At 47.9% G+C, this 26066-nt stretch overlaps 8 protein-coding genes and 1 non-coding gene across 9 annotated transcripts; 4 read left to right on the top strand and 5 right to left on the bottom strand.

The window, feature by feature from the left end:
- Positions 1–44: 44 nt before the first annotated feature.
- K444DRAFT_614313 (glycerate-and formate-dehydrogenase) lies at positions 45–1755 on the bottom strand. Its single transcript, XM_024880518.1, has 4 exons — positions 1348–1755; positions 883–1290; positions 384–721; positions 45–331 (listed from the first exon to the last, which is right to left on the bottom strand). The coding sequence occupies exons 1-4, from the start codon at positions 1459–1461 to the stop codon at positions 178–180; spliced, it is 1014 nt and encodes a 337-aa protein (XP_024735451.1). The 5' UTR covers positions 1462–1755; the 3' UTR covers positions 45–177.
- A 1987-nt stretch (positions 1756–3742) lies between these two features.
- K444DRAFT_614310 (uncharacterized protein) lies at positions 3743–6285 on the top strand. The gene is made up of 7 exons (XM_024880517.1): positions 3743–4389; positions 4444–4614; positions 4664–4781; positions 4829–5217; positions 5278–5634; positions 5726–5930; positions 6008–6285. Exons 1-7 carry the CDS (start codon positions 3850–3852, stop codon positions 6154–6156), a joined length of 1929 nt encoding a protein of 642 aa, XP_024735450.1. The 5' UTR covers positions 3743–3849; the 3' UTR covers positions 6157–6285.
- Positions 6286–8720: 2435 nt separating this feature from the next.
- On the top strand, positions 8721–9970 carry K444DRAFT_614309 (uncharacterized protein). The gene is made up of 2 exons (XM_024880516.1): positions 8721–9183; positions 9232–9970. The coding sequence occupies exons 1-2, from the start codon at positions 8868–8870 to the stop codon at positions 9888–9890; spliced, it is 975 nt and encodes a 324-aa protein (XP_024735449.1). The 5' UTR covers positions 8721–8867; the 3' UTR covers positions 9891–9970.
- Positions 9971–10779: 809 nt separating this feature from the next.
- On the bottom strand, positions 10780–13036 carry K444DRAFT_725890 (uncharacterized protein; the record flags this gene model as incomplete). The annotated part of the gene is made up of 6 exons (XM_024888656.1): positions 12643–13036; positions 12472–12586; positions 12093–12433; positions 11800–12044; positions 11570–11691; positions 10780–11515 (listed from the first exon to the last, which is right to left on the bottom strand). Exons 1-6 carry the CDS (start codon positions 12710–12712, stop codon positions 10780–10782), a joined length of 1629 nt encoding a protein of 542 aa, XP_024735448.1. The 5' UTR covers positions 12713–13036.
- A 1274-nt stretch (positions 13037–14310) lies between these two features.
- Positions 14311–15729, bottom strand: K444DRAFT_631125 (uncharacterized protein; the record flags this gene model as incomplete). Its single annotated transcript, XM_024883311.1, has 2 exons — positions 14311–15130; positions 15182–15729. 2 exons carry the CDS (start codon positions 15727–15729, stop codon positions 14311–14313), a joined length of 1368 nt encoding a protein of 455 aa, XP_024735447.1.
- A 721-nt stretch (positions 15730–16450) lies between these two features.
- K444DRAFT_t23 lies at positions 16451–16598 on the top strand. Its single transcript has one exon. It is a non-coding gene; the product is annotated as a tRNA-Pro (tRNA).
- Positions 16599–16840: 242 nt separating this feature from the next.
- Positions 16841–18740, bottom strand: K444DRAFT_532180 (beta-lactamase; the record flags this gene model as incomplete). Its single annotated transcript, XM_024875060.1, has 3 exons — positions 16841–17958; positions 18015–18137; positions 18218–18740. The coding sequence occupies 3 exons, from the start codon at positions 18738–18740 to the stop codon at positions 16841–16843; spliced, it is 1764 nt and encodes a 587-aa protein (XP_024735446.1).
- An 863-nt stretch (positions 18741–19603) lies between these two features.
- On the bottom strand, positions 19604–21306 carry K444DRAFT_532229 (cytochrome P450; the record flags this gene model as incomplete). Its single annotated transcript, XM_024875065.1, has 5 exons — positions 19604–20302; positions 20353–20620; positions 20665–20859; positions 20907–21039; positions 21096–21306. The coding sequence occupies 5 exons, from the start codon at positions 21304–21306 to the stop codon at positions 19604–19606; spliced, it is 1506 nt and encodes a 501-aa protein (XP_024735445.1).
- Positions 21307–23945: 2639 nt separating this feature from the next.
- On the top strand, positions 23946–25744 carry K444DRAFT_664582 (HET-domain-containing protein; the record flags this gene model as incomplete). The annotated part of the gene is made up of 2 exons (XM_024886981.1): positions 23946–25695; positions 25731–25744. The coding sequence occupies 2 exons, from the start codon at positions 23946–23948 to the stop codon at positions 25742–25744; spliced, it is 1764 nt and encodes a 587-aa protein (XP_024735444.1).
- Between the last annotated feature and the right edge of the window lie 322 nt (positions 25745–26066).

The following is a 26066-nucleotide window of genomic DNA, read 5'->3' as shown; positions in this document are numbered from 1 at the left end:
TACTGCACGAGGTAACAGCCATCGAGAAGAAGAATTCAGGAGGATCGTAAGTCAAAGTGTAGATAATCCAGATCTTTAGACTTCAAGTATAGCTTTGAAGAATGACCATAAATTCTAAATCTGGAGACACTAGATTATATAAATAACTAGTCCCTACATTTAGCAGGCCGTGACGAGTCAAGCCTTGTTGATAGACATCAACGGTTTCCCAGACTGGAACCAAGACTTCAAGTTCTCACAGCACTCCCTTTCCGCCTTCTTGAATGTTCCCACAGTCATGCCTCCAAGATGAGGCTGCAAGGTAAATCGGTCACATTCGACAAAATACGGGCTACGAGTGCACAATCAGTGTCCTGTCATCTCCGCAGATAAGGATAGCATACTTAACCTTCGGCTCGTCGGTAAAAACGTCCAAGCCAGCTCTTGCAATTTTTCCGCTCTTGACGGCTTCAACAAGACTCTCGTCGTCCACAATTGCACCACGGGCGGTGTTGACGATGAAAGAACCGTCTCTCATTCGTGCGAACTCTGCCTTGCCGATCAAGCCACGCGTGCTGGCATTCAGCGGACAGTTCACAGAAACAACATCGGAGATTGAGAGTAGTTCCTCCATGCTGGAGCAATATTTCGCACCGTACCGGTACTCGTCTTCGGGTGAGAGGCGGTTGCGGTTATAGTAATGTACTTTCATCTCGAAACAAGAAATCTTCCTTGCGATATGCTGTGAGGTTCTTAGATCAGTAAATGTCTCTCCAAAATTCCGTATTTATGCATCTGAATCTGATGGATAGGTTGGGAACTTCTGGTGTGGAGTCACGGAAGGTGAGTTTGCGTTTCCTGCTTTGGGGAGTGAGGTGAGCTGTAACAGCCGGATGTTCTTACCTTCCCAATTCCACCCATACCTATGATTCCTAAGGTCAACCCATTCGGATCTAAAGTTGGCGTAATCTGCCCCCTCCATCTTCCATCCCGCACCTGCTTCTCTCCCCTGGTCGTATCCCTCACCACCGCCAGGATCAAGAAGACGGCCAAATCCGCTGTGGCTTCGGAGACTGCGTGTCTTGCGTTGCAGAACCAAATACCATTCGCAGTCATGAAGTTAACATCGAACTCATTATATCCAGCTGACGCCGACACAACGACTTTGAGGCCTGGTAGCAGCGGCGTAAGCATCTCCTCGTCAATGATCAGGTCAAGATCATGGATCATCAAGGCATCGTAAGGCCCAGAGTGAGAAACTTTCGTTTTGAGGTTTGCGATTGTGTCTATACGGCTTGTGGGTTTGAGAATCTGTGTCGTGATTTGGTTCATCACATGTCTTTATATAGAAGGTGTAGAAGCACTTACATCTATATCCCACTGCTTTTCAAAATCCTTCATATATCCCTCCCCTCCATCAGCATAATTTATTGGGCCAAAACTCAGCACCTTAGGCTTGCGGCCCCCAGCAATGGAGGTCATAATGACTTGTCCTTTGTTTGACAGCCTTTAGTACTTACTAAATGTCTGGACTCTGAATGAAGAAATAAATAACTGGCAGTTCTGTCTAGCTGGGGCAATGGTTTTGGAAGAAAAATGGTGGGGCCGAAGCCGGCGATGGACTGGAGATAAAACTATCCCCGCCCTCCTTGAATAATTACGGGTGGAAACCTGGGTAACGCCACCCTGAGACGTCGTTAATATCCTCGAACTAGGGAATGCCAGGTGCGTTAGAGAGGCATTATTGGTCAAAGATCCCTGAAATGGGCTGTGCAGGCTTGGTGTTATTGGTATCGTGACCCTGAATTATTCAAGGGGGCGGGGTAGTAAAGACTTATCGAAGTTTTGGACCCGCTTTTCCCTATCCTCCGCGCGAAATTTTTAGCATTATCACGTGGATAATAGAGCAACATAAACCTCCAGCTGCATTATGCATTATGTAATAGAAAGTTATTCAGAGTAATATTGTTTGCATAAAAATATCAAATTGCTTGTATAAAAATCTGTTATATTTACAAGTCCTTGCACTAATCGCTGTTACTATGTCTTGGTAATGTTATTTACTTCAATTCCTGTGCCGATTCCAGTACGCCCTCTGATCCATCGTTGACAAAAGACCTTCAAGTAATGAAACTAGACAAGCAGTGAGAATGGACTCTCCGGTCACGGACAGCACATTTTAAGATTGGTGTCTATAATAGACTGCCACGAATCCTCTTCGAACCGTTTGCAGCTGCAAAATCCGGGCCCATTATCCTGCGCATGATTCGTTCCTGAGTGGTTAGGTTTTCAGACTTTGTTTCGAGGAGATATTGTCTGAGCAAGCTCATTTTCGAGCGGCGATGCTCTCTATGCACATGTGCATCGAGCTGGATTTGTTTCAAGGTTCCGAAATGGCGTTCGTTGATGAGTTCATAGTCCAAATCCTCCGAATTCTTTGTCTGGTTCGTAAATACAACCTTTCCAAGATCCAACTCGGGTGCAAGCCAAGCCCAAGCCCCTACTCCCGCGAGATCTTCTGCGAGGGTCCACATGGAGCAACGCAGCGCTCTGTGCTGACCGAGTTTTTGGCCTCTGGCAAGCCGTTAGAGGGTGTTCGTTAAACCGAGGGATTATTTTCTTACCTCTCCATGTCTGCAGATTGGCCGTGATACAGCAGGGCTAGCCGATACCTCGACGACTTTCGGCAATATTCTACCTACAGATATGTGTGGGGCCTTATGTCGTGCACCCGGAAATATGATAGTTTAGCTCGGAAGTCCAAGCGATCTTACCTTAGGTATATAACATTGCTCCAGCTCTCAGTTCATCAGAGCCGCAGCGTCCCCGACTATCCAAAAGGGTAATCGTGAGGCCAGTTTCATCAATCACCGCAACGTGCGAGTATTTTCCGCCTGGTGATTTGGAACAGCACGAGAAGCTCACCGATATCCAAAATGGTATCGTTGTCTGCCTTCCAAGCACCTTGGAGCTTGACTTGCAGTCGCTTTGATGTAAGATTAACGCCACCAGGTACCTCTTTTGTCTTGCTGTAATGGCTCTCTCCGATTTCCTAAAAAGGTAATCATCAGTGTAATAAATCGGAATCCGGTGCAGATACCGTATCAAAGGATTGCCACGGTTTTCTTCTTGCTTCAGCGGGATGCCTTACTTATTGGTCGATTGTGAACAACGTTCTCCCACGGCCCTAGTTGGCTAGTCCTGTCCCACTAGCGAGCGGCGCCGCGATTAACAAGGAGGGCGGTGTGGGTGCTCTGGTGGGTTGACATATCCTGCACACTCTACTCACGACTCAAGACTCGCAGTTCCAGTTGTCCTCGGGCACGCACGCAGTAGTCGAATTTACAGATGCCTGACATGCCTTGGTGGCTTTCGAGATCGAATCGCCGATTCGACGTGGTGCTCATGGTGATTGGCCTGCTGCGTCTCCTGTTTCTGTTGTGGCGTTCCGATTCCCTCGTTGGGTAATCGGGGAGTGGCTTGGCCGATCTGAAACCTGTCTTCGTGCGTGGTGGTGAGTTTGTCCACCAATCCGTAGGGTAAAAGGTGCATAACCCTCCTTGGGAAATCGGGCAATTGGGGAGTAGCTTGGCCGATCTAAGCCTGTCTTCTCGCGGAGTGATTAGTCAGAGGAGAATGCCGCACATGCAGATTACCTCTTTGGGCAATCGGGCAATCGCCTGACCGATTTTAGAGACTGCCGTACTATAGCCTCCTGTGCAACTGTGTAACATTCATGTTATCTTGGAGCGGGTCGCCTCTCCCCCTTTTAGCTTCCGTGTATAGTCCCTTTCAAAGAAGCGTAACGAACAATAGTAGCCCCACGGCATAGTTGCTTTGGTCCTTGCACACTGTTCTTCAGAAATCTCGATGTCAAATCCCGAGCCACCCTATCAGGCCCTTACTGGCCAGGCAGTCCCGTGGAATATCGCCATATCACAGCATTCGTTTCCCGACGGCCAAGATACGCTTTGTCTCGCGCCTGTATCTGTGTCTCAAGCAGCACCATACCGGAACCAACACGCGTCGACTTGTGTCCCTAAAGCTTTGGAGGACACCCGAGTTGAGCATCACCAGAGCACCTGTGGTGCCGATGTAACATTGCAGCATGACATACCCGCAGCAGTCTTCCGAAGTCCTGGGTCAGATAACCAAAGCCCCACATCAGACTTTTGGTCTCCCGGTCTTGAACTAGGTTCTTCGGGCATCTCGAGTCCTAGCACTATTCTATCTGAGACCATTCCCAGCCAGTCGGCCGCTGAGCCTGCCGTAAACCTAAAATTTGTTCAGTACAGTCCCTCAAGGACACGAAAGCCCCTAGCTCCGAAGAGTGGCCGAGGGGAAAAGCCCTCAGAGAAGACAGGATGTTATACCCTGGCTTCGAGGCAAGATGCGCTAAAGACAGACATGGTACGCCCACACCGCTTTCAATACTCACTCCAATCTTCTAAAATTCACAATAAGGCACCGAAAGTGTTGGTCAAGAGGGATGTCAAAGGGAAGGTTACAGGTACCGAATGTGTTTTTGGTCTCAGCCAAGTAGTCCGTGCAACTGCAAGTAGAGAGTTACAACATGCGACTTCCATTACGAGACGTATAGGTGCATGTCCAAGATGTCGTCGTCACAGGATACGTGTAAGTGCAGCCGCTTAACTCCTTGCTGGGATTATACTCACACAAATAGTGTGACATGGCGGAAAGCCTCTATCAGCCTTGTGGACGGTGTATAAGAGATTCGGTGAACTTGTCCCACCAGCTGTGCATGCGTATTAATATCCTGGACCTCAATCTACATAGGAAAGGTTAGTGGTAGCCCTGAAAACACGAGCGTCCCATTAACTTACAATAGGCTCGACGTTGAACAACAATCTTGAACTCTGGGTGCGGAGAAAGTTGGAGCTCCAGAAATACAAGACGCGAGGCAAAAATACTCCTCATATACTGTTCCTCACCCAGGATAAGGGGGAAGGTTTCGATAATGCGCTTTCGGTCACCGTCTCTCTCTTTGAACCTGGGCCAGAGGACAAAATAGGGTATGCCTGGGAAGACTCAACAGGACAACGTCACACAATGGATATGCCTCCATACTTTATCAGTGACATAGAAGCGGCAAGACGTAGTATCAGAGAATTTATTTGCTTAGCACGGTCTAGCTATATTGAGGCACTTCTTACGGATTCAAACCCGATTGTTTGTCGAACCTTCCAAGCAGCACTTGCATATACAGCTTTTGGCCAGGTAATCAACTTGGCAGCGTTCTATAAATATAACTACAAGTTAGGCTGACTGATCAATTAGAGCAATCTGATATCTGACGCGCTGTATTGCTGGGTAGCAACTCGCTTCATAGAAGGACCTTGGCGAATTTTCTGTGGAGGAGCTATGATTGGACTTGAGCCCTCAAGCGAGCCCGGAAATCCATTTAACGGGATAATTCCAGTAACTCCAGTGATGGACACTCAACTCGATGATATCTTCCTCCGAGATCTACTTATCCCTCTTGAGAAACGGTTGTTGAAGGGGTTAAAAGATAAGATTAATGAGCAAAAGAGGGAGAATTGGCTCGAAATATATCTCACGATATTCATCATGATGTCTAACATGGGATGGGTAATGAAAGATATCCTTGCATGGACTAAGCGGTACGGACTAAAGGTAAAAACTTTAATTTTCCCTCACTATTACCTCAATTCCTCTCTTTCCGCATAATTGTAGTCTTGTGCATACTGACTTCACAACTCTAAAGCCCGGAGCAAGGGGAGGAACCCTCACGCAAGGCTTCATCCATACCTGCAAAACTATGCTGGCATACTTTCATTTTGCCTGTAATGGCTCAATGCCGTTACTAATCCCCCGGTCGGAACTCGGCGGAAGCGGTAGTATCAGCAATGGCTTGACGCACGATCAGATCGAATATCTGCGCAGCATCCAACAAGAGATCTCTCGCCAAGGTAAGACACTCACCCTCTACGAAGATGCCTTCCTTCAAGTAGCGTTGGACATATAAACTAACCCTAGGACTCTCTAGAATTGAAGGTAGCAAAATGGAAGGAATTGTCAATGTATGATGATGAAATGTATTGGTGTTATCAGATGCTGTATAAAGATTGGCGGGGGGATATACCATGTGTAGGAGAGATCGATGATTTTAGGGATGAAGATTTCTTGAAGACATGAATATTACATTTGATATGCCACAGTTGTTAGGACCTCGTGGAGGTTACAACAGACCCTGATGAGCACCTATCTTCAAAACAAGGCTGGCTCACCTAATAGATCTATAATGGATTTGTCACTTAGAACGGATATGAAAATGTTTATTTTTTCTTGTTCGAAATTTAATCGCCTCCACTTTACTCCTATATGAATCATACCGTGCACACGTGAAGCTTCTACCGGGTTCTCACCATCCAATATTTCAAAGCGACGTTCTCGGAACATTATACTCATTGCACTCGGGAGTTTAGAGCCCTAGAGGTCCATGGGAAAAGTGGAGGCCGCCGTTCTCAACGAGCTGGATTTTATTCGTCTCTCACTGAGTGCTACTCTCACCCCGCCGACGTTTGTGAGAAGGCATAAGCTGTAATATGAAATGTTATACTTGAGATTCTGATGCTCGTCTCGCGTCGAAGAGATATTGGGAAGATCCTCTGTGATTAAGAACCTTTCACGTCATCCTCAGTGTGTCAAAAAACTACTCATGCTACTCATACTACTCACGAAGATTCATGAGTAGCGTAATTCCTAAAAATTTGAGTAGAGTAGAGTATATACGTGTGAGTAGTATAAGTAGTATAAATAATTATTATATAGCTATAATAAATTAAGGTTTACTTAATAATAATTAAATAATACAGGTATCTATTAAGTAGCTCTAGTAAAGGTAAATTAGGGTTTATGTAAGACTAGCTAAATACTAAATTTTTATAATAACAAAATAATTACCTTCCTTAAAATCTTAATTTGCCTCTAATCTTTAGCTTGCTTACTAAGTAATATTACTGCCTAATTAGGTAGCGAGAGAGCGCTAGAGCAAGAGCAAGCAAGAGGTTTACCTAATTTAGCTAGGATATCACGTGTGCCTATTACGTGGATACTACTTATAGTACTCATGAGTAGCTTGAGTAGAATATGAGTACAGTATGAGTAGAACCCACTACTCTACTCTACTCTACTCATTTGACTCACTGGTCGAGTTTGTTGTCAAATATCTTTTTGGTGTCAGTTTAATATCGTCTAAGACATCGGGTTTTATTCACCTGCAGGATTATCGAGTTGGTGAAGTTATATCGTTTGTATTTGAATCTGAGTTTTGAATACGAGTCTGGTTCCTGCTTTCGGCAGCCTATAAGTAAGACAGAGCAAAATAAAATGATCCAAGCCGAGGCTGGCGTCTGGCCTCCAACATTGCGGCTCGCAATCTCTTTATTTCCTCAAAGCCATCGATTATGATCGCAATCTTGAAGGTTCGTAATTCTGATATACACAAAACACATCCGGCTTAAAGAACATTGATGAAGTTTCATGTCCTGCATAAAATGCAGACTAGAAAATGCCTTCCTATCGAATTAGGACGAAGTGCCGTCTATTTTGCTAATCAGGAGAAACCTCCCCCCTTCTTCGAGGCCGATCTGCGATATATCCTCACAGCGAAATCTGCGGTTGTCCAGTTCTCAGAGGAGAGGCGCAAAGGCATGGACAACATAGCGCTGAGTATTATTGATGAGCTGAACAATATTGTCAATAGGGATATCATTGAGCTTCAAGAAGTACAACAAAATCAAATTTCTCACATCGCGTGAATATTTGAGCCCAAAGGCTCACGACATTACAAGCCTTACCAACAGGAGGCATGTAGCATTCTAGCGGGGGTGGCTGTGCAAGCCGTCTACGTCACACCGGGCAATGCGCACAAGCTCAGGCTTCTCAACTCGCCAAATAGAGGGCTGCTAGATGTGATTTTCTTGCACAGTTTCAAAAATTTCGTTCTCGCTGTTTGAGGTATTTTCTTGCCAGATCATCGTCTGCAGGTCTTGGTCGGGCTTTCATTGCAGCAAAGTAGCCCAATCAACCATTAATGTGGAATTCATGTTGCAGGTCAAGCCCCAAGCCACCAAAGAGCCTCCCATTGCTGAGAGCTACTGGTAACCTTACCCATCTACCAATCAATGGCTGGCGATCTCGCAGCAATCATACGATAACCAGCTGAGACATAAAAAGAAACAAAAACGGGGAGAGGAGAGCGGGGTTAATTCAATATGTGGTGACTATGAGTTGGTGAGCAGTGATAGTCGCTTGCGCTATGCAATGTTTGGATTCGCCCACGCACCAGACGTGTCAGCCGAGAAAAACATTACAGCGGTTACACCGAAACGCCTAATTGGGTAGAAGTATCCACTAGCCAACCGCCCACCCCAAAAAATTCGATTTTTATACATACCTTTATTATAATTACAAATACTTCAATATATTAACATGCCATAGTATTTTCGATATCCTGATAACTATATATTTCTTTTAACCTTGTGATGCGGCTAGAATTGCTTGTAAAAGAGTGGTTTTTTTTTTTTTTTTTTTTGGTATGCGGACTCGAACAATATGGCAACTACGGGCCAAACTTTCGACATACCTGAAACGATGGCGGGGGGTAAAGGCTCTGTGTTAGCACTGCTTGCAGCGATAAATGCGAACTTGACAGATCTCAATTCGACTTTGAAGAGTTATGACACCCGGGGTGTATCGCTCAAAACGGCTAGTCTGTACTGTAGCAGACTCCGCGCCAAAATCTATTCTTAGATCCCGTTTTGTCTACAAGTATCATCTTCCCCGCACTCACTCACGTTTATAAAAGCATCGAAAGCAGAGTTTTGATATTTACCCACAACCAAATGAAACGAAAGGCAGCATTTGTGGAAGAAGAGGGTTTGGAGACTGGCGAAGCTGTACTAGGCACCGAAAGCAGTGCTTCGATTTTCCTACCGCCTGGACAGAGCAGCGAGCGGAGGAAGACGTGGAGGAGGAGCGGCTCGGATTTTGTCAGCGATTTAGAGTCCACGCACCTCGGTACCGTCCTCAATGTCGTTGAGCAATCGAAGAACGAAGGGGGGTTGTTGACCGTTGTCGCCGGGGAGCACGAGGACAATGCCGAGGTTTGGGAAGAGTGCAAAAATGCCGGGACAAAGTTTCGATTGTTTGCGCTGAAAGGTCGTCTACCCCCCACACATCAGTGCCTAATGCTAACCGCACCATCAGATTCCATAATCAATGGCGAGACTAAAACCTACGTTGTTCGGGAGATTTTGCTCTCGAAGGAAGGTGGTGACCTTGATCGTGAGAATCCGAACATTATTATCGGTCAACGCAAATTTTCACCAAATGGCCGCATCCGCCTCGAAGCGCATCGACTGTTTTTCCGCGGACGCCCTGATATCGATCGTCCGTATATCTTCCCCAAACTTGGGGACGAGATTCCCGGCGTCGGATGCCCGGATCTGCATTGCACGTTTCGTGCCATCCGCGATTGGGAGACGGTTGTCAAGTGTGCGGATTTCGCAGGCTGTGATCGTAACGTTACAGTCGAAATTTCTGCAAATGATGCAAGGAGTGGCAAAGTGATTGTATTTGACATTGAACGGGATGAACTGGTGCCGTTGGCTGCGAAGCCTACTGTGGGTGTGATGATCTCCTGTGCAGATTTTGAGCCCCTTTACAAACGTTTGGATTCGTCAGTGGAGGGCAATGAAAAGGTATATTTGAGCCCATCGTCGAAGAAGAGGAGAATGGGTGATAGAGAGGATGATGAGGCAAACACAGCGACGACCATTGAACTGAAGCTTATCGGAATGGGCCCTCAAATCGAGAACCACCGTTTGAGAGCGGATTTGAATATCAATTTAGTGTTGAAACATTGAAATAGCAATTCGGTATTTCTCTGATGTTTTTATAATATGGGTACCATTTATTTCATTGCAGATCAGTTGAGAGCACCAAGTCTGACAGGAAAGGTCTCAGGGAAGGTCTCAGGGAAGAATGTCAACACATCAGAGCAGACTTCCCTTGGGGCCTCAATTGGGGTTCATGAAACTGTAAGTGCCAACCTCTGATGTCACATGTCAGCAAAAGCTAGCAAAGGAACCACTGGCCAATAACAATCCCAATGTAAAATGGCCTGAATGGAGTTGTGCAAGTAGAGCAAGATGGGGCTGGAGGGCTGAACCTCTTCTGCCATTATGCAATCTCTTCCACTTCTCTTTCTCCCTCTCTCTTTACGTCTCACTTTAAAATTGAAAAATATGGTTCTTCTTTCTTTTCCATTTTCTGTCCTTCAACCTCTTCTTTTCATTACTCTCTCATCATGATTTATCCTAGTATAGCTCTAGATCCTCCGTTATAAGCGCTGATTTGTAAACTCCTGGACTGTTTTATCAGGCACGTTACCCCTATACGATCAGGATTGGTTCAGGCGCTTTCTCACCAGCTCGGGCAATCTTCTCGCAAGTTTGCCAAAGGCAAGGGACTCTTTTCAACTTTCCAATGTCGCCTGCTCATGCCAAGCTCCTCGGTAATCGGTTTTTACGCGCAGATGAGCGAATTCAGGAAACAAGACTATATCTTTGTACAAATAAGAACCCCGCCTACCACCGCCAAACAGTCATCTCGCAAGTATAAGAAGTTATTACAACAATCTGATCTAAGGCTAAAGATACGGGCAAGAATAAGAAAGGATACTAAGAGACAGGTATAGACTGGCTCAAGAAGGATGCCAGCATCCATCCCTCCAATCAAACTACCCTCTTCCTACTACCCCTCAATTCTCCCTCTCCCTTCCTCCCCCCTCAACCACCTCTGCACCCTTAGAAAGCCCTCCACACACACCCTCATCCCCTCCCAGTCCACAAGCCCAATATACGTCAACGTCGTACTCACCATGCTCTTCAGGAACCGTCCATACCCCGTCCACTCCGCCGCAGGGCAAAACACCAGACAAAGCCACAGATAAATCCCCGACACGGTTTTCCACCTCGAGAGCGGGATGCGCGTCATGTTTGTCCAGAAAGCTTGCTGGTGAGCCGGACTGCAGACTTTCGCGGAGGAGAAAGGAACGCGGTGTAGGATGGCAGAGGAGTAGATGGTGGAGGCGATGAGGATGCATTCGTAGATGAAGTCTGCTGCTAGAGGATTCTGCGAGTCTTCATTCAGGGTGGAAATCGATGGAAGGGCAGAGACGCGGTCGTGGATCCAGCGGGCTGTGGTGACAGTTTTTATGGTCTCTTGCGCGTTGGTCTCACTGGAGGCGGCAGAGGGGGATGAGAGGGCGATTATCGAGCAAGTGAGGAAGCGCATATCGTCCAGAATTTCAGCCGCTGCTTTGCTGATATCGAGCGTTTGACAGATATCGATGAAGTGGATGTTGGATTGGAGCAGGGGTGACTCCATGGCCAATGGATAAGAAAATAGTGCGGGGAGGGGATCGGAATGCGTGGTGTTGTGTAAGGAGAGCTCGCGCTCACAGGTGCATGCTATTTGGTAGTCGGTGCTGATTTGTGTCGAGGTTAGTCGGGAAAGGGAGGGAGGAACATTGGATATTTACATTACGAGGAGAGCGTAGAGTGCCGGATTTTGCTGCATGCCTTCTAGACCGCCGCGTAGTCTGAGCATCTGCTGTAGCCCTTGCATATGAGCTATTTGGCTGTTTTTGTCCCCATAATACCACTATGACTGTTAGCCGTATATGATGAATAGAGGACCTGACGTGCAGGGGGGACAACTTGCCTCATTGATCAAGAGATGATTTACAGCAGCAATCGCCTCATCACTGACCGTCCCGAGGCTAGTTTTGAGGTATTCATTGATGATCTTGATGATCTCCACTTTGATTGCTATTGTTTCCACATGTGTTGAGACATCGAGGAGTCGGGCCTCAGCTTGATAACCAGAAGAAGAAAGAATCGCCGTGTATGCCATGAAAGGAGAGTTCGCCATCCAAGGGCGGTAGCCATCTCTGATAAGCTTTGGCTGGTCAAGTCCATCGATAGCGCCGATATATGGTGCAAGTACATTATGAACTGTGGGAACGTCAGTTTCAACCGGCCCGTGAAGATTGAGTCTCTTACAGAAATGGAATAGCTCAGCATTACGCCCTTTATTTGGAATCGGAATTGGGGGCAGTGGTTGAATGATAATTGGAAGGGGAGCGTCAAACGCTTCTGGGCAGCCGTATGCAGAGGCAAGTCCCCTCCGAGGGAGGAGGTAGGGATTCAAGCAGAATCGTACGTAATTAGAGACTTCTCGCTCTTCTGTTGTAGATTTCCGAGCCCTTCCACGTCCTTGTAGTTGGCTGCCTGTTTCTGCACAACTCGCTTCCCCGGAGAAAATCTTTCCACTTTGTATCAGAGGCCTGGTATGGAGGGGAGGAGGGTTCATCCGTGTGTCCGTATGGCGATTTTCAGGCCCACTAGGTGATGCTACATGTTCCCGAATTGCTTGACGTACTTGGCTACGAACAAGTTTGTGAGATCCACCAGTGACACTGGCAACAGCCCGCGTTTCGTCTTGGTGCGATCCTGCGGATTTGACATCTTCGTATCTGCAAATCGGAGGCGGATATCTGATGAGAACCTTGCTTAGTAGGATTTGGAAAGGCAAATAGAAAATGCTAATCACCTCTTCGAACAGTTATTACAAGGCGTTTCCTTGTTGCACTGCACATCATCCAGTAAGAATGCGACAACATCTGTGATTGAAATTGAGGAATACCCTTTGTTTTCTCTTTCGACACTCCGTGCAAGATATAGGAACTCGATTCCCTTTCCGCACGCTCTCCCCGGTGGTCTCTGCAGCTGTTGGGAATACCTGCATGATGTTGGAGTGGCAGTTATGATTTGTGATTTGTATCATGTGACTTGCGAAGGTGGGGTCCAAAACCACTTCATCGGGTCGGGGAGGAAATTTAAATAATGCTTCTCGAAGCAAGAGGACATTTCCCAGAAACTAGCTGAAATGCATGTTGTTGGAGATAAGCTCAAATAGGAGATGATGCCACAGCCGTTGACGACAGCAGAAGTAGTTTGAACACATCCGTCTGCTTGGCATCGGCTGCCCCGCTATCTCAACAGCACCTCTTGCAGAGCGAAAAGCAAGATACCGACTGCAATTGAAACATTCAGAAGTGCGAAATGACAGGCCACTCACCGTTCAATCAAATTTCGATCATTTGAATGAATCATTGGTGCGCCGTTAGGGTTTCGAAGTGTCGCACGGCTTCGGGCGCGGAGTGCGCGAAGAGCTGCCTGAAGGGGCGTTTTAGGCAACCACCAGCCTTCTCGCGCACTCGATGGTGCTTGTTTCTCTCAGACAAAAGCCACTATGAGTTAAACAGCCAGTGGGCTCGTTTTGCAAAACTTAGCGCGGCTCGGCAGCTGAATTGAGATACCTCGGTACTTGACGCCACCATCTGACAGTGACTCTGGCTCACCTGCAGCCCTATCTGATCTTCAAACCCACGATTCTTCAAGAGAAGGAATAACCGGTATGTGCAGGATTATATTTAGAACGCTTTTGCTGCTGCAACATAAGTGGATGTCAAAGTTTAGTGGCCATGCGTGGGTTCCGGCTTGGCAGGACGACACGAGCTCGTAGGGGTGATCATGTCTTGAAACAGAGAATGACTCTTCTAATCCCAAAGTCGAAATGAGGGAAAGGACAAGTTTTTGGTGGTTTATACGGAGAGTGTAGAATGTCGGAGGAGGCGTGCTGGGACTGAATGGAGAAGGCAGATCTCAATCTTGTTGCAAAGGCAGAGTCTGAAACGCTTGCAGACTTAAACCACCATTCGAAGACAACCCCGATTTCAAGAAAAAAACAAATGTTCTCGGCATGAAAGATTGGAACTCCCCCCTGCCATCCCTTGAGTCGAACGCAAGAACTCTACTCAAGGTTGGATAGTGATGAGTCAACACGCTACTGTAGTCACCGACAAATGAGTAACCGTCATGCAAGGTATGAATCCTCTAGCATTCTAATCGTGCGAACTCAAAGACAACATTACAACAACTGAAAGTTTGTAGGCGCACAGTTTCGTCCGCTGAGTTAGCGGGAGCTACCCCCAACGAACCACCAAAAGGAAAAGGAAAAAAGCGAAATTTGAAGCATAGGGAACACTTGTCTCCATCAGCCGTTCAGCAAGTAAGGCAAAACTAGCCACACAGCCACCGATGACATCAGATTCTAGGATGAAAGATTTTCATGCTGTCTAGGTAGGTGTACATACATACAGTCCTGTCTCTTACCAACCCAATGCACCAAACTCCGCCGAAATCTTTTTACTTCCATCTAAGCGCTCGCCAACTGGCCAGCGGCTCTAACACGAGGAGCATTTTCCTTCGCCACGATAGCACTTAACTCGCCATAATCCGGCGGCTCGCACCTCGTCAGCGCTCCCGTCGCCCAATCCACAATCCATTGCTTCCCTTTCATAATCACCAGATTGCTCTTCCTAGGACTCCGATGCGTCAAGATAGCCATGCACCGCTTCGCGTACATCATATCGTAGAAATGGCTCCAGTGGTGCGTGGGCTTCCATTTCCCGTCTGCAGAGATAGAGGGATTGGGTGTAGAGGAGTGAGGCGCGTACTGCGAGAGGTGGGCTGTGGATTGGATAGCTTGACGAGCACGAGCAATGAGACCTTGGGAGGCAGAGGAGGGGCCGGCATCGATTGCTGTTGCAGGGTGAGAGGGGTCGGGGGCGTCGGAGGGGGGAGAGGCCACGTCTAATGATGACTGGGTAGGGGATTCCGGATCTTCCGGGATAGTGTCGGATGGTGCGAGGGATTGCGAGTCAGACGCATCTCCTTCTCCTTCTTCCGTTCCATCCGTTAGGGTAGGGAATTGGGACTGTAGGATCTCTTCTTGTTGTCTGACGATGTCCTCATTGTGGTCACCGCCTTCCCCTTCAGCTGCGGCTTCAACACGTATCCGCCGCCTGATCCGTCGCGGCACGCTCAGATCCCGCGGGATTTCTCGGTCGTCGAGGGGAGGTGCCAGGTCGATGGCTGCGAAGAGGGATTGCAGCCAGAGGACGAACGTCTCGATTTTGTGGCAAGAGAGCAGGAATTGGTCTGCCTCCGCACGAACACGGATAACAAAGCGCTTCCTATCAACTAATTAGTATCCCCACATGTGCTGATAAGAGGGGTCTCCATACTTGACATAATCTGCCGCGATTCCGACATCCGCATGCTGCAGGTTATAGCTCTGCAGAAACGCGCCCTTCGTCGTGCCCGTCGGGAAATCCGGAGTCGTCCTCCCCTTCGTCCCCAGGATCCCAGGAATCTTGCATTTGTGGAATGTTAATGCTGTGCCCTGTAATGTGACATAGACTCTGACCCAATTCCTGTTCTGCGCGCGGTGGACGGCTCCCTCGAGCTCCATCTTCCGTTGAAAGACAGCCCGCAGGCTGATGGCGCTGGAGTATGGTGGAAGAACCTCGCGGCCTTCGTCTTCGCGGGGCTGGATATTGAATCTTCGGCGCAGACTTGGGGAGTCGAGGAGGGCGTCGTAATCGGGAGGTGCGCCGGAGGGGATGATTGATGATCCCATTGCCTCGCGCTGATAGTACTCGTCCATCGAGTGCCGGTATGCATTTGGAGGACTGGCGACAGCGATGTGTCTGCTTGGGCCAGACACAGGCACATCGCCGTCCAACACGGCATTGGCAGCTACATGACTGCCACCGTCGTTATCCAAACCCATTGCCAACGTGGCCGTTCTTGACTATTGTCGAGGGTCGGATGATGAGGAGTGGTGGTCAGGCATGATTTTCGCACAACGTCTCGTAACGTAACACCGTCTTGCGGTGAGCCGTTTGTTGCTGTTATTGTTTCCTTTTTTTTCTTCGTGGAGAGGAGGGAAGGGGGGAGGAATTCCGAGGGCTGTACGCGGTATATAGGGGGAGGGCGGGATAAAAGATATAAGTGGGATGTCGCGGAGGGAGGAGCATCTATGGCGTCCGTTCCCTTTTCCATGTTCCTGCGCTGCGGAAGAGCCATCCGGTGTTGGAATTGTCCGAGGCTCAGCAGGATTTTGCCCAGAATGGTGCGAGGAAAGAACCGACGATCCGCACCTTCCATCTCGTTCGAATTGCACACCGAGCGTTCCACAATCGACACGACGTGCAGGAGGAGGCATCGCCGTCACTGGCGGTGAGTGGACGGAAGAAGTATCTCAGGGGTGTGGGGTGGGTTGGGGAGGGTTGGAGTGGGGATGGCGATTGTAGCGATTGGGGCGTTGTGCTCGGAAAAAGCAAGGAATAGGGGAGCAGCCTGGAACTTCGTCATTTAGCGCCGGGGGTGGGGGAACACGTGAGCGAACCCCTATCAAGAGGAGAAAACAGGAGGTGGAGAGTGCAGTGAAGCTTCACTTTGACGCTGATGAGGTGGATTTTATGTACTACAAGGGCTGATTTCTGGCCAATGGCTGTCTAGTGTAGTGGGTAAGTTATTTCAAAACACTTGATTTGGAAGCACATTAACAAACTGCATTAGCTATCATCACATCGGATTTTGACAGCACTGCGGTGTGGAAAATTTCCGGGGACGCAGGTTCGATTCCTGCGACGGCCCAAGTTACCCCACAGTGACGGAACATTTTTTACCACTTAATCCTTGGAGCCGCTCTTTGCTAACCACTGTTTGGAGTTCGAAAGGCCATCCATCATTTTGGCAAGTTTGGTGAGCGAAGGGGCTCGCTTAGGAAGCAGGTATTTGGAAGCATTCAGTCCTAGACAAAGACACCATAACGAGATCTACTCTAAATGTGTTCCTCTTTTCGTCGAATCATTCAATCTCTTAACGATAATCAATTCTCAACCACTTATCGTCAAATTCAACCTCAAACTCGGCACCTTCGCCCCCACCACATTCCCACCATTTGCCTCCCTTGAAAAGACAAACCTATCCACCGGCTCACCCCCATAATAAAGCGCACCACCCGCGATCCACGCCGTACACATTTGTTCCCTCTCACTCCACCCCTTCAACCCGCTCTTCCACCCCGGAGCCTCGACATCAAACTGCAGCCTCCAATCCTCTTCCCTGATCCCCCCAACCTCCCGCCATGCATCCGTAGGATAAATCCTCAATTGAGAGCTAGACATATTGCCAACCTTCACACCACCGATACCGATCCCATTAAACAGCGTCCTAATACTTTCCAGCATATCGGTGCCGTTCCTGCTCAGCTTCTTCAACACAAGGCCTGGTCCGTCATCGATACCGATTTCCATCCCTCCGCGGGCTGCGTCTGAGTTTTGGTACTTCCCAATATATGCAACAGCTTCAGCTCTAGCAACCTCCTCCACAGCTTCCACCACCTCTCCCACGACGTGCTCGAAAAGCGGCTCTTGTGCCTCCGCTCCCTGTGCGCCTGCTGTCAAGACAACAATTCCGAGTCCGTACTGTTCGATCACAGCAACAATACTCTGATACCCAATTGCCGTCCCCCCTTTAGTGACGAGATCGATGGTATGTGGATATTTCGGCGTGAGCTTCTGCGTCCTGAAAATCTCCCACGGGCGGCCAACCAAGGTATTCAGTTTCGACGTCGTTGTTTGCGGCTTCAGACACGCGAGAGCCTGTGCTCGGGACAGTATCGGAGATCCAGAGAGAGATAAGATAGATGCGAGCAAGCTGCTGAGATCGTTCGTGCTAGAGTAGAGACCACCACCGGGTGCATTATCCCCATAATCACTTCCCCAAGAACTATCCGTTGACGGGATCACGGCTTTCTCTCCGTTGCCGGGCGAAATGCCTGTATTTGTCATATTCAACGGGCTTAAAATCTCGTCGTGTAGAAGTTGAGAATAATTCTTTCCGGTTGCGGATTCGAGGGCGTAGGAGATAAGCGTGAATGCTAAAGATGAATAAGAGGGTCGGAGATTAGGGGCTGCGATTGGACGAGAAGTTTTGAGGTTTGCGAGGAGCTCTGGGTGGCGTTAGAAGAGAGTGGAAAGGGGGTTGGCAAAACTGGGAGGGACACACGTTGTTTTGTGCAGCCAGCGTTAAGGCCAATGACGCCGCAGTTTGGGAAGTCGGCAATTGGGAGATGAGGAAAGCCGAGGGTTTCGAAGATGGGAAAGAGGAAGGAGATCTCAGGGAATCCGTCTGTGGGCGCACTTGTATTAGCATGGATCTTTTCGGGAGGAGTTTTTTCTGGAAAGTAGAATGGGAACTGGAGAACTTACAAGTCCCCGGCATCCCGCTCAGATGATCCCCCAGCGCTCCCAACGTAACATCCTCCCACTGAATCACACTCTCACCCCCCAACTCAGGTAAATACTTCGTCACCGGATCATCCATATTCAACCCACTTTTCAACAGTAGCAAATCCGTAAACACCTTTGATACGGAACCGATAAGATACTGACTATCTCCATCAACATGTTTAGTGCCATTTACGTTGTTTGTGGCTAGATGATGATATTCCCAGAGTGGCGAATGTGGGGAAAGATCAGAGAGCGAGACGACAGCGATGGAGAAGGAGACGTTGGGGAGGGACCAGGGGATTGTGAGATTTCCGGAGATGGCAGAGTTGAGGGTTGAGGTCAGTGATGAGGAGGTCTTGGCGAAGAGGGGCGAGCTGTAGAGGGTTGTGGGGCGGGGGACGAGGGGGCCGTCTGGTGGGCAGAGGGTGCTGTGAGATGGGGTTGAAAGGGCGAAGATCAAGAAAAAGATGAAAAGACGTGGAAAAGTCTCAAGGAAAGCCATTTTGAAGGACATCGGGCAAAGTTCTTGCAAGCCCTCCGTTAAAGTTGCCGTTTTTTAAGTACTTATACCTTGATTTGAAAATGGATGCCTATACCCACTTGCCAGGCACGAACATCGTATCGAATACGGAGAAACTTCTCTCAAGAGAGCCGCTTTTTAATTCGGAAGGAAGTACAACAATAATGAGTAAGAATCTGGGAGTTGGTGATGCAAATGACGGAGGAACATATCTTGGTGGCACTTGGCAAGCGTCGGGTCAGCAAGTGGGCAGCTGTGCAACCACAAAACATCCACCAACGAAAGCCATTGATAAATGAAGCAACTTCTTGAATGGCTTTGGGCGGTTCAGTGTCGCCTCGCAATTAGTTCATTGCCTGGGTAATAAGTGATCATTACCTCTTTCTGCAAGGACGCCAAGAGCTGCGTGGTGCGGCGACAAGGATCTTCGTATCGGTACTGTGAGATCGTAAGCCGTGCCACAAAGCCAGTCTTACTTGGTAGACCTACGAGAGAATTTTCTCTGAAGATTCTGGGTTGTCACAGGACCGTTCATCACAATAATCTTCATTTGGGGCAGGTTGTATATGTCTCGCTCTCGTCTCTGGTCACATGATCGCGAAATCATAGATTCCGAGATTACTCCTGCAGCGCTATTCATATTAGCAGAGAGATACAGTGGGAGAAAAATCAATTTTTAAGTAATCTCCAAGTCTATCATAACAAACTGCAGCTGATCCAATCTGTCAATCGATGGAGTTTCTAAGCAAAACTTCCGCCTCGCTCGACCGAGGTTTGAAGAGACAATCAAAATGAGAAGGATGACTATCAAACGAATCAGCAAAGCCCATCAAATCTAGAAACACTCACCTGGAGAGACCAGAACTGAACTTCACATCGGGCTTGATCTCATTTCCATCAGGTCCGAAAGAATTGGAGATATCCATGGTCGCGATCAAAGTTGCCAACGCAATCCAGACACTTGCTTGTGCGAGATGTTTGCCAACACAAATCCTGCGTCCAAACCCAAAGGGACCTTGCAGAATAGGTTCTCCTACGCCTCCTTCCTCTATAGGTACATACCGGTCAGGATTGAAGAGCTCGGGATCCTCATAGGTACTCTCATCACGACTCATTGCCCAGACATTGAAGTAAACAGTCGAGCCTTTGGGAATGAACATGCCATTATAGACATCATCTTCCAGAGATTTATGTGGCACGCCGAGTGGTGAAAGAGGTCTCCAGCGGCTGGTCTCCTCCACGATGTAATTGATGTATCTCAAGCCGGGATTTTCACGATCTGAGAAGGCCGGAAGGCAGTCCTTGCCGATGGCTCGATCGAGTGCCTCTCGGGCTTTACCGAACACTGTGGGGTATAAGAGCAATGCAAGAATCCCAACCAGGATTGTGGTATTTGTCGTGTCGAAACCAGCGATGAAGATCGTTGCAGCCGCGCCATTGATGTCTGCCATGGTCAAGTCGCTAGAAATTCCACGACTCTGGTTCTCGGCATGTCGTTTCAAAAGAGGATACGCAAACGAATTGTGCTGCAAGGTTCCATTTTCCTAGACAAGAAATTAGCCCAGCTCTTGCGCAATGTATTGTGAAGAAATACAAAGTGTCTTTTCGATGCCGAGAACGGGGTATCGTGGAGGTGTCGAATAATCCAACCCCACTTTCTAGCATGGCGCAAAGCTTCAGATCGTACAATCCAGTTCGGCAGCTTGCTAAGAAAAGGGAAGTTGTCAATAACTGTCGATCCTGGGGAACCTCCTTCTGCGAGAACTCTGTTTGCAAGACCGGTCGCAACTTGAACGCTCGAATCTTCATCTCGAGTCAATTCCATCCCAAAGGCGATCTGCAGAACAATATTTGAGGCAAAGCTGCGTGTTTGTGTCAGCTAGTTTACAAAATGGATGGGTTTTACACGGGCCTTCTGATGTGAGACTCCCAGCCGGAAGGATTTTTGGTGATGCTCAAGATGGCTCGACGCGCTTCCTGCTCTTGCCGTTCTTGGTATTGCAGGACATTGGATTTGGTGAAATTCTTTTGAAGCAAGGCTCTGTGGGCTTTGAAGAGAGGACCCCAAGGCATGAAAGTGAGCGTTAACCCCCAGCGCATCCTAGGTCATCGTCAGAATCACGTAGACGGCGGGGAACTTCTACTGACACTTCGAAAAGCACAAATCTTGGTCGACTACTGTAATTTGCTCCGCGTTTGGAAAGAAGTTCATCTGCAGCTCTCCCGGAATTCAGCACAATGACTGGAGTTCTGTACTGCTGGAAGTAAAGGACATCGGACTCTACATCATGTAAGATTCCTGCCAGAACTTGTCGTAACAGTCCATGAGATACTCACTGTATTCTTTTGACAGCTTTTGGTAATATATCTCCGGGTTCTGAGAAGGGATCACCCTCGTGTGACCAAAGAAAAGCTGGCCAGGAGGGCTCGGTGGCAGGCACAGCTGCGAATTGTGCAATTTACGGTACCATCGTACAGTTGCAAAGAGGCATGGACCGAAGATAGCGGCAATTGAGATCAGAAAGCTTCCAAATAGAAGACTTAGCATGCTGAACGCCATGAGTTCTTGAAGAACTGGCCCGCCGTGGTGGTTATTGAGGCTGAGGCGGGGTAAACTGCCCAGGCAAGTGCGGGGCTGCCTTGGGCCCTCAAAGAACAACTGTGGATGGCCTTGGTGCGAGTTTCGACGTTAGGAGTCGCACCTTACGATGTTTAGTGTCACACCAGTCGGATCATTCACTTTAGGTCGTACATGCCATCATTGCAGGACGAAGAAAGAAGCTTCCTTCGAAGAAGAGATAAGGTGAGTGCAGCTCGCCAACTACGGTGACCCAGATCGCCCCACTTTGTTGACCCCCCTGAATAGAGCCCGCCTCTTTCCGACCTTTGTTCGCGACCTTTCGCAATAATTTATATAGGTCTAAAGGACAACTGAGCAAGTCGCTTTCAGAGCATTGTTGCTCTCTTTTAATTGAGCACGTGAAGGGGCGTGTGTATGGAAAGGGGTGGGTGAATTAAGGCCGGGTCGTGTCTGAGGCAATTTATCAAGATATCTTTCTTTGTCCGTTCGTATTAATGTTCGTATTGTATCTTCGCCCCTTTCATGATACTTGCTCTTATGACAGAGATGTTCCCCAAGCTGACGATGCTAGGAACGGCTTTCAAAGTTATGTAACAGTTGGCGAATTGGCGATGTAGGCGTATATGCAGACAGAAAACTGTGGTAGCCAACTTCGCGAGCTGCTGATTAGCGTGAGACGTTGAAGAAATTGTTGACTGGGCAGTGGTGGGGTTCCAAGTCAATCTGATTACTTCGAGTCTCGCCAATTCGGTTAGAAGAATGACTTCTTTCCCACTTGTATGAGCAGACAATTGAAGAACTGACAACTGTTGCGACGAGGATCTTGGAGCAGGTTGCTTTGCTAAGTTTGCTGCAAGTTGATGGTTCATTCAAGATCTGCTTGGGTATTACATCATATGCTGACAATACCCATCAAGGCACTTTCCATGTCTTGTGACTTCAAAACGAGAAGCACTTATAGAACATGCTTCTTTGTGCTGGCCCTGACCGCGTCTCTCTTAACCCAGGCCAGTCGCCCATATTCAGGTACGCAATGGGTCCGAATACGTTCGGTGGATTTTGCAGTGCGACTTGGATTTACGTTCCAACATAAAGTATATTAGAGCACCCAAGTCCAAATTGGTGTTCAAAATGTCAAGAAGATTGACTACCATAAAAGCTTAACTCTAATCTCATCTTCGCTGGTTCCGTTTTAGTCTCTAGACGTGAGCAGCTGCTGCTTTAACCTGAGCCACCGGGCGAGTATGCCTGAGCAGAGCCTGAGCACGCCCTAAATCAGCTTGCACACTATAATATGAAACCCATTTTGGATTCCTGTATGCCTCGGCTATAGTTTCCTTACCTAATTTTGCCCGGGACTCCGTTTCTGCTCTCTGAGCTGGAGCAGATTCTGGATCCCTCTTGTCAGAGAGCACGTGACTAGTAATTCAGCCTCACAGTTTGTTTTGACCTCCGTGGCATAGCTTACCTCAGGCACTCAGCCCACAGGTTAAGGACTATTCCTGGTACGGTTACCGTCAGTAAACTGGAGCAAGTCACATGTAGACCTCGACCAAATGGCCTAAGTGCCTTGTCCAGATTTTTGGGCCTGTTCGGAAATATTTTAACGAAATAGAAGATCATCCAAGAATATAGTAAGTAACCTTATGTACTCTGCCATTTTGATTGAAGCATTTTTTGCCAACCAAACTCAAGGAATTTGCGTAAAAATTTGAAGTACTCGACGTGGTTCTATGGCAGATGCACCCCCTTTCCGTACAAAAGACGCCGTGAATTGCTCTGTTCATCAGCTACAGAGAAGGGATGTCAGTTGAATATCACGTGAATCATCTCATTTCTAGATAAGGACCAGCCTCTGATTTAGGTGCATAAAAGACCCCTCATCTTCCTCACTTCTTAGAACTGGAAACAACTACGATATTAACCTTTTGCACCCATTGTCCGCCTACTTTTGCGTAAATAAGGGCCTATATTCAACCAACTAACATCGGAACGGGTACGTTTCACACCCTTAGCAGCATTCTAATAGCGAAGATTAAGCAAATTGGCAAATAAATGTTGTTAGAAGAACCTGCCTGGAGGTCTCTACAATCATCCTCGGCCGTAGACAAAAGTCAACTTAATTACTTGAAATATTATGGGAGAAACAGAAATCTCTCCAGGTTGCGTCTCCAATCAGGAGTCTTTTGACTTGGAGACTTTCACTCTATTAAGAAGCCAACCCCCTCTTTTCCTCTCAGTCATCCGGTTACGTTTTGCGTTCATTTTAACATATTTAAAACCTCTTATAATTTGATTGTAAATATTTATCCAACAATTGATGGATCCCGGAGCTCGCTTACCTCTGTAGAATGGAAGAGGACGGCCGAGTGTTACACTGCAGGGCTTCGGACTTTAGATGTGTGAACTCGGAAATCATTCGCTGGAGTCTGCCAGCTTTACGTAATTGAGATTCATTTATCTAATAAACAAAACTTGACGTGTAATGTTCCTAGCCTCGCAACAGTCAAGGTTCCGTACCGAACTCCACTGATAGGAAAGTCCCGCTAGTTGACAAGTCAACAGAAGCCTTTCTGACCCAAAGGCTTTCCATCGGCTATTCCAACATGGGAGACGCTACCGAAGCAATCTACGCCGAGCTTCCCCTCGGACGCTACATTCGTCTCCTGTATCTCGCTCCCGGCACCGGCCGCGACGCCATCACAGCTCACCTCTCAACCTTTCCTCTCATCTCGGCACCTCCGTACGACGCTTTATCATACGTATGGGGCCACTCTGGAGATGTCGAGCAGATTGAAGTCAATAACAGCACAGTCCCTATCACCAAGAATTTGAGGGCTGCACTCGCGAGAGTCCGGTATGCAGACAAACCCCACGTGGTGTGGGCAGACGCGATTTGTATCAATCAGCGCAATATCAGGGAACGTGGTCATCATGTTGGGTTTATGGGTGCGATTTATAGCCAGGCGAAACGGGTCCTTGTTTGTCTTGGACCAGACGAGGATGGCGGTGCTCGAGATGTTGCCGAGTTGGTCGCAGAAAATCATCAGCTGGTCTCGAAGTACAAGTCTGTTGAGGAGATGCCAATATTGTTAACCGATGATCCGATTTTAAATGATGTGAGATGGACAGCAGTAGCAACTTTGGCGAGGTGCGTGTGGTGGACAAGAACGTGGGTTATCCAGGAGGTGGGACTGGCGAAAGATCCGTGGGTTCTGTATGGGGACTACGAGTTCAGTTACCGCAAACTCATGACAATGGCCATGTGGGTGGATAGGTGTGCTGGCCACTTGTTGCTCCGAGCCGGCGTTGAGTTCAACAGCATCCATATCGAATGGGTGGATTGGTCCCCGGAATGGGAGAAGAATAATTGGACCCATGAACGGTCTTTCCTCGACCTCATGAACCAGGGAAGTTGGCTGGGTTGTGCTGATCATAGAGATCATGTGTTTGCAATGCTTGGCCATCCTTTTGCGCAGCTGGATGGCGAGAGCGAAACCCTGGTGAAAGCCGATTATTCCAAGGATTTCCATGAGGTCTATCTCGAGTTAGCATTGCAACTTTTGAAAGAGAAGAAGGGGCATAGATTACTATCTGCGGTGGAACACAATGAAAATACAATTAACGACGATTTCCCGTCTTGGGTTCCCTACTGGACGGTCCAGGAAACCATGACCAATTTTGGCATCTACACCGGCTTCCCTTACGGTGCTTCTACTGGAATTGATATTTGTGCATTGGACATCCTTGGGGGAAATTGCCTCCAAATAAAGGGGGTCATTCTCGGTGCTATTACCAGCTCATTCAAATTCACCACTTCTGACATGGCTGAGCCTGGAAAGAAGACCGATGAAGAGTCAGTAGATGCGAGTGAAGGCGTTTTTGGAGAAATCTGGAGACAAATACAAGAGAATAAGTCAGCGTCTGCGTATCAGTCCAATTATTTGACTGCTTTCTGTTTCACACTCATAGCTGGTTGTAGTGGCTACGATTCCGCCGAGGCGAATCTGCATCAACACCAGGAAAATTTCGCGGCCTACGTAAATTATCGACTAGGTTCAACACCAGTTGAGCTCTCCGCAGATTCGCAAGGAAGAGTTAGAAGTGGAGATCGTGAGAAGTTCTGGCTCGATATGAGAATTGTTTGTAGAGCGCGAAGCTTCGCATTCACCGAGAATGGCTATTATGTGTTGGGGCCGGCAGTTATGGAGCCAGAAGATTTGTGTTGTGTTATATTTGGAGCGCGTGTGCCATTTATTCTTCGAAGAACGGAGACGGAAGGAAAGTTTAAGCTTGTTGGAGAGGCTTACATTCATGGAGTAATGCATGGTGAAGCGAAAGTAATGATGGGTCGTGGTGAGTTGCAAGAGGAAACTATAACTTTATGCTAGTATGTTATATCTAAGGGCTTACACTATTGACTTGCTCCACAGAAGTGCAAGAATGAAAGGAGATGTAAACGCAAACAACCTTCCCCAAATTATCACTGTCCCACCGAAGGCTATATCACCGTGCTTGTGAATTGGGTAGTTTGTACGCCCTCTTATTAAATTCTTAAATGTCATGCGCATTGGCCAAGGTCAAGAAGGCTGAAATCAGGAGAAAAGAAAAGAAACTAGTACTTCATTTTGGGGATTGCTAATCAGACAGTGAAATGCCTTGAAAAAAAATGAAAAAAACAGTCGCTTAAGCACCCCCACCACTCAGGTCCAAGGAATGTGAGATTC

Source organism: Hyaloscypha bicolor, assembly GCF_002865645.1.
Source record: "Hyaloscypha bicolor E unplaced genomic scaffold K444scaffold_92, whole genome shotgun sequence".
Taxonomy (NCBI): Eukaryota; Fungi; Ascomycota; class Leotiomycetes; order Helotiales; family Hyaloscyphaceae; genus Hyaloscypha; species Hyaloscypha bicolor.
The sequence above is the reverse complement of the archived record's forward strand: the minus strand, read 5'-3'. Positions and strand labels throughout refer to the sequence as shown.

Bases quoted from the DNA above. Each gene is read 5' to 3' on its own strand.
- K444DRAFT_614310 (XM_024880517.1), top strand. From the start codon at position 3,850: ATGTCAAATCCCGAGCCACCCTATCAGGCCCTTACTGGCCAGGCAGTC. The intron at 4,615-4,663 runs GTAAGTGCAGCC...TCACACAAATAG, and splicing joins GTCGTCGTCACAGGATACGT to TGTGACATGGCGGAAAGCCT. The intron at 5,218-5,277 runs GTAATCAACTTG...CTGATCAATTAG, and splicing joins CATATACAGCTTTTGGCCAG to AGCAATCTGATATCTGACGC.
- K444DRAFT_614309 (XM_024880516.1), top strand. From the start codon at position 8,868: ATGAAACGAAAGGCAGCATTTGTGGAAGAAGAGGGTTTGGAGACTGGC. The intron at 9,184-9,231 runs GTCGTCTACCCC...CCGCACCATCAG, and splicing joins TCGATTGTTTGCGCTGAAAG to ATTCCATAATCAATGGCGAG.
- K444DRAFT_614313 (XM_024880518.1), bottom strand. From the start codon at position 1,461: ATGACCTCCATTGCTGGGGGCCGCAAGCCTAAGGTGCTGAGTTTTGGC. The intron at 722-882 runs GTAAGAACATCC...AGAACCTCACAG, and splicing joins GTATGGGTGGAATTGGGAAG to CATATCGCAAGGAAGATTTC. The intron at 332-383 runs GTATGCTATCCT...GTGCACTCGTAG, and splicing joins ACCGACGAGCCGAAGGTTAA to CCCGTATTTTGTCGAATGTG.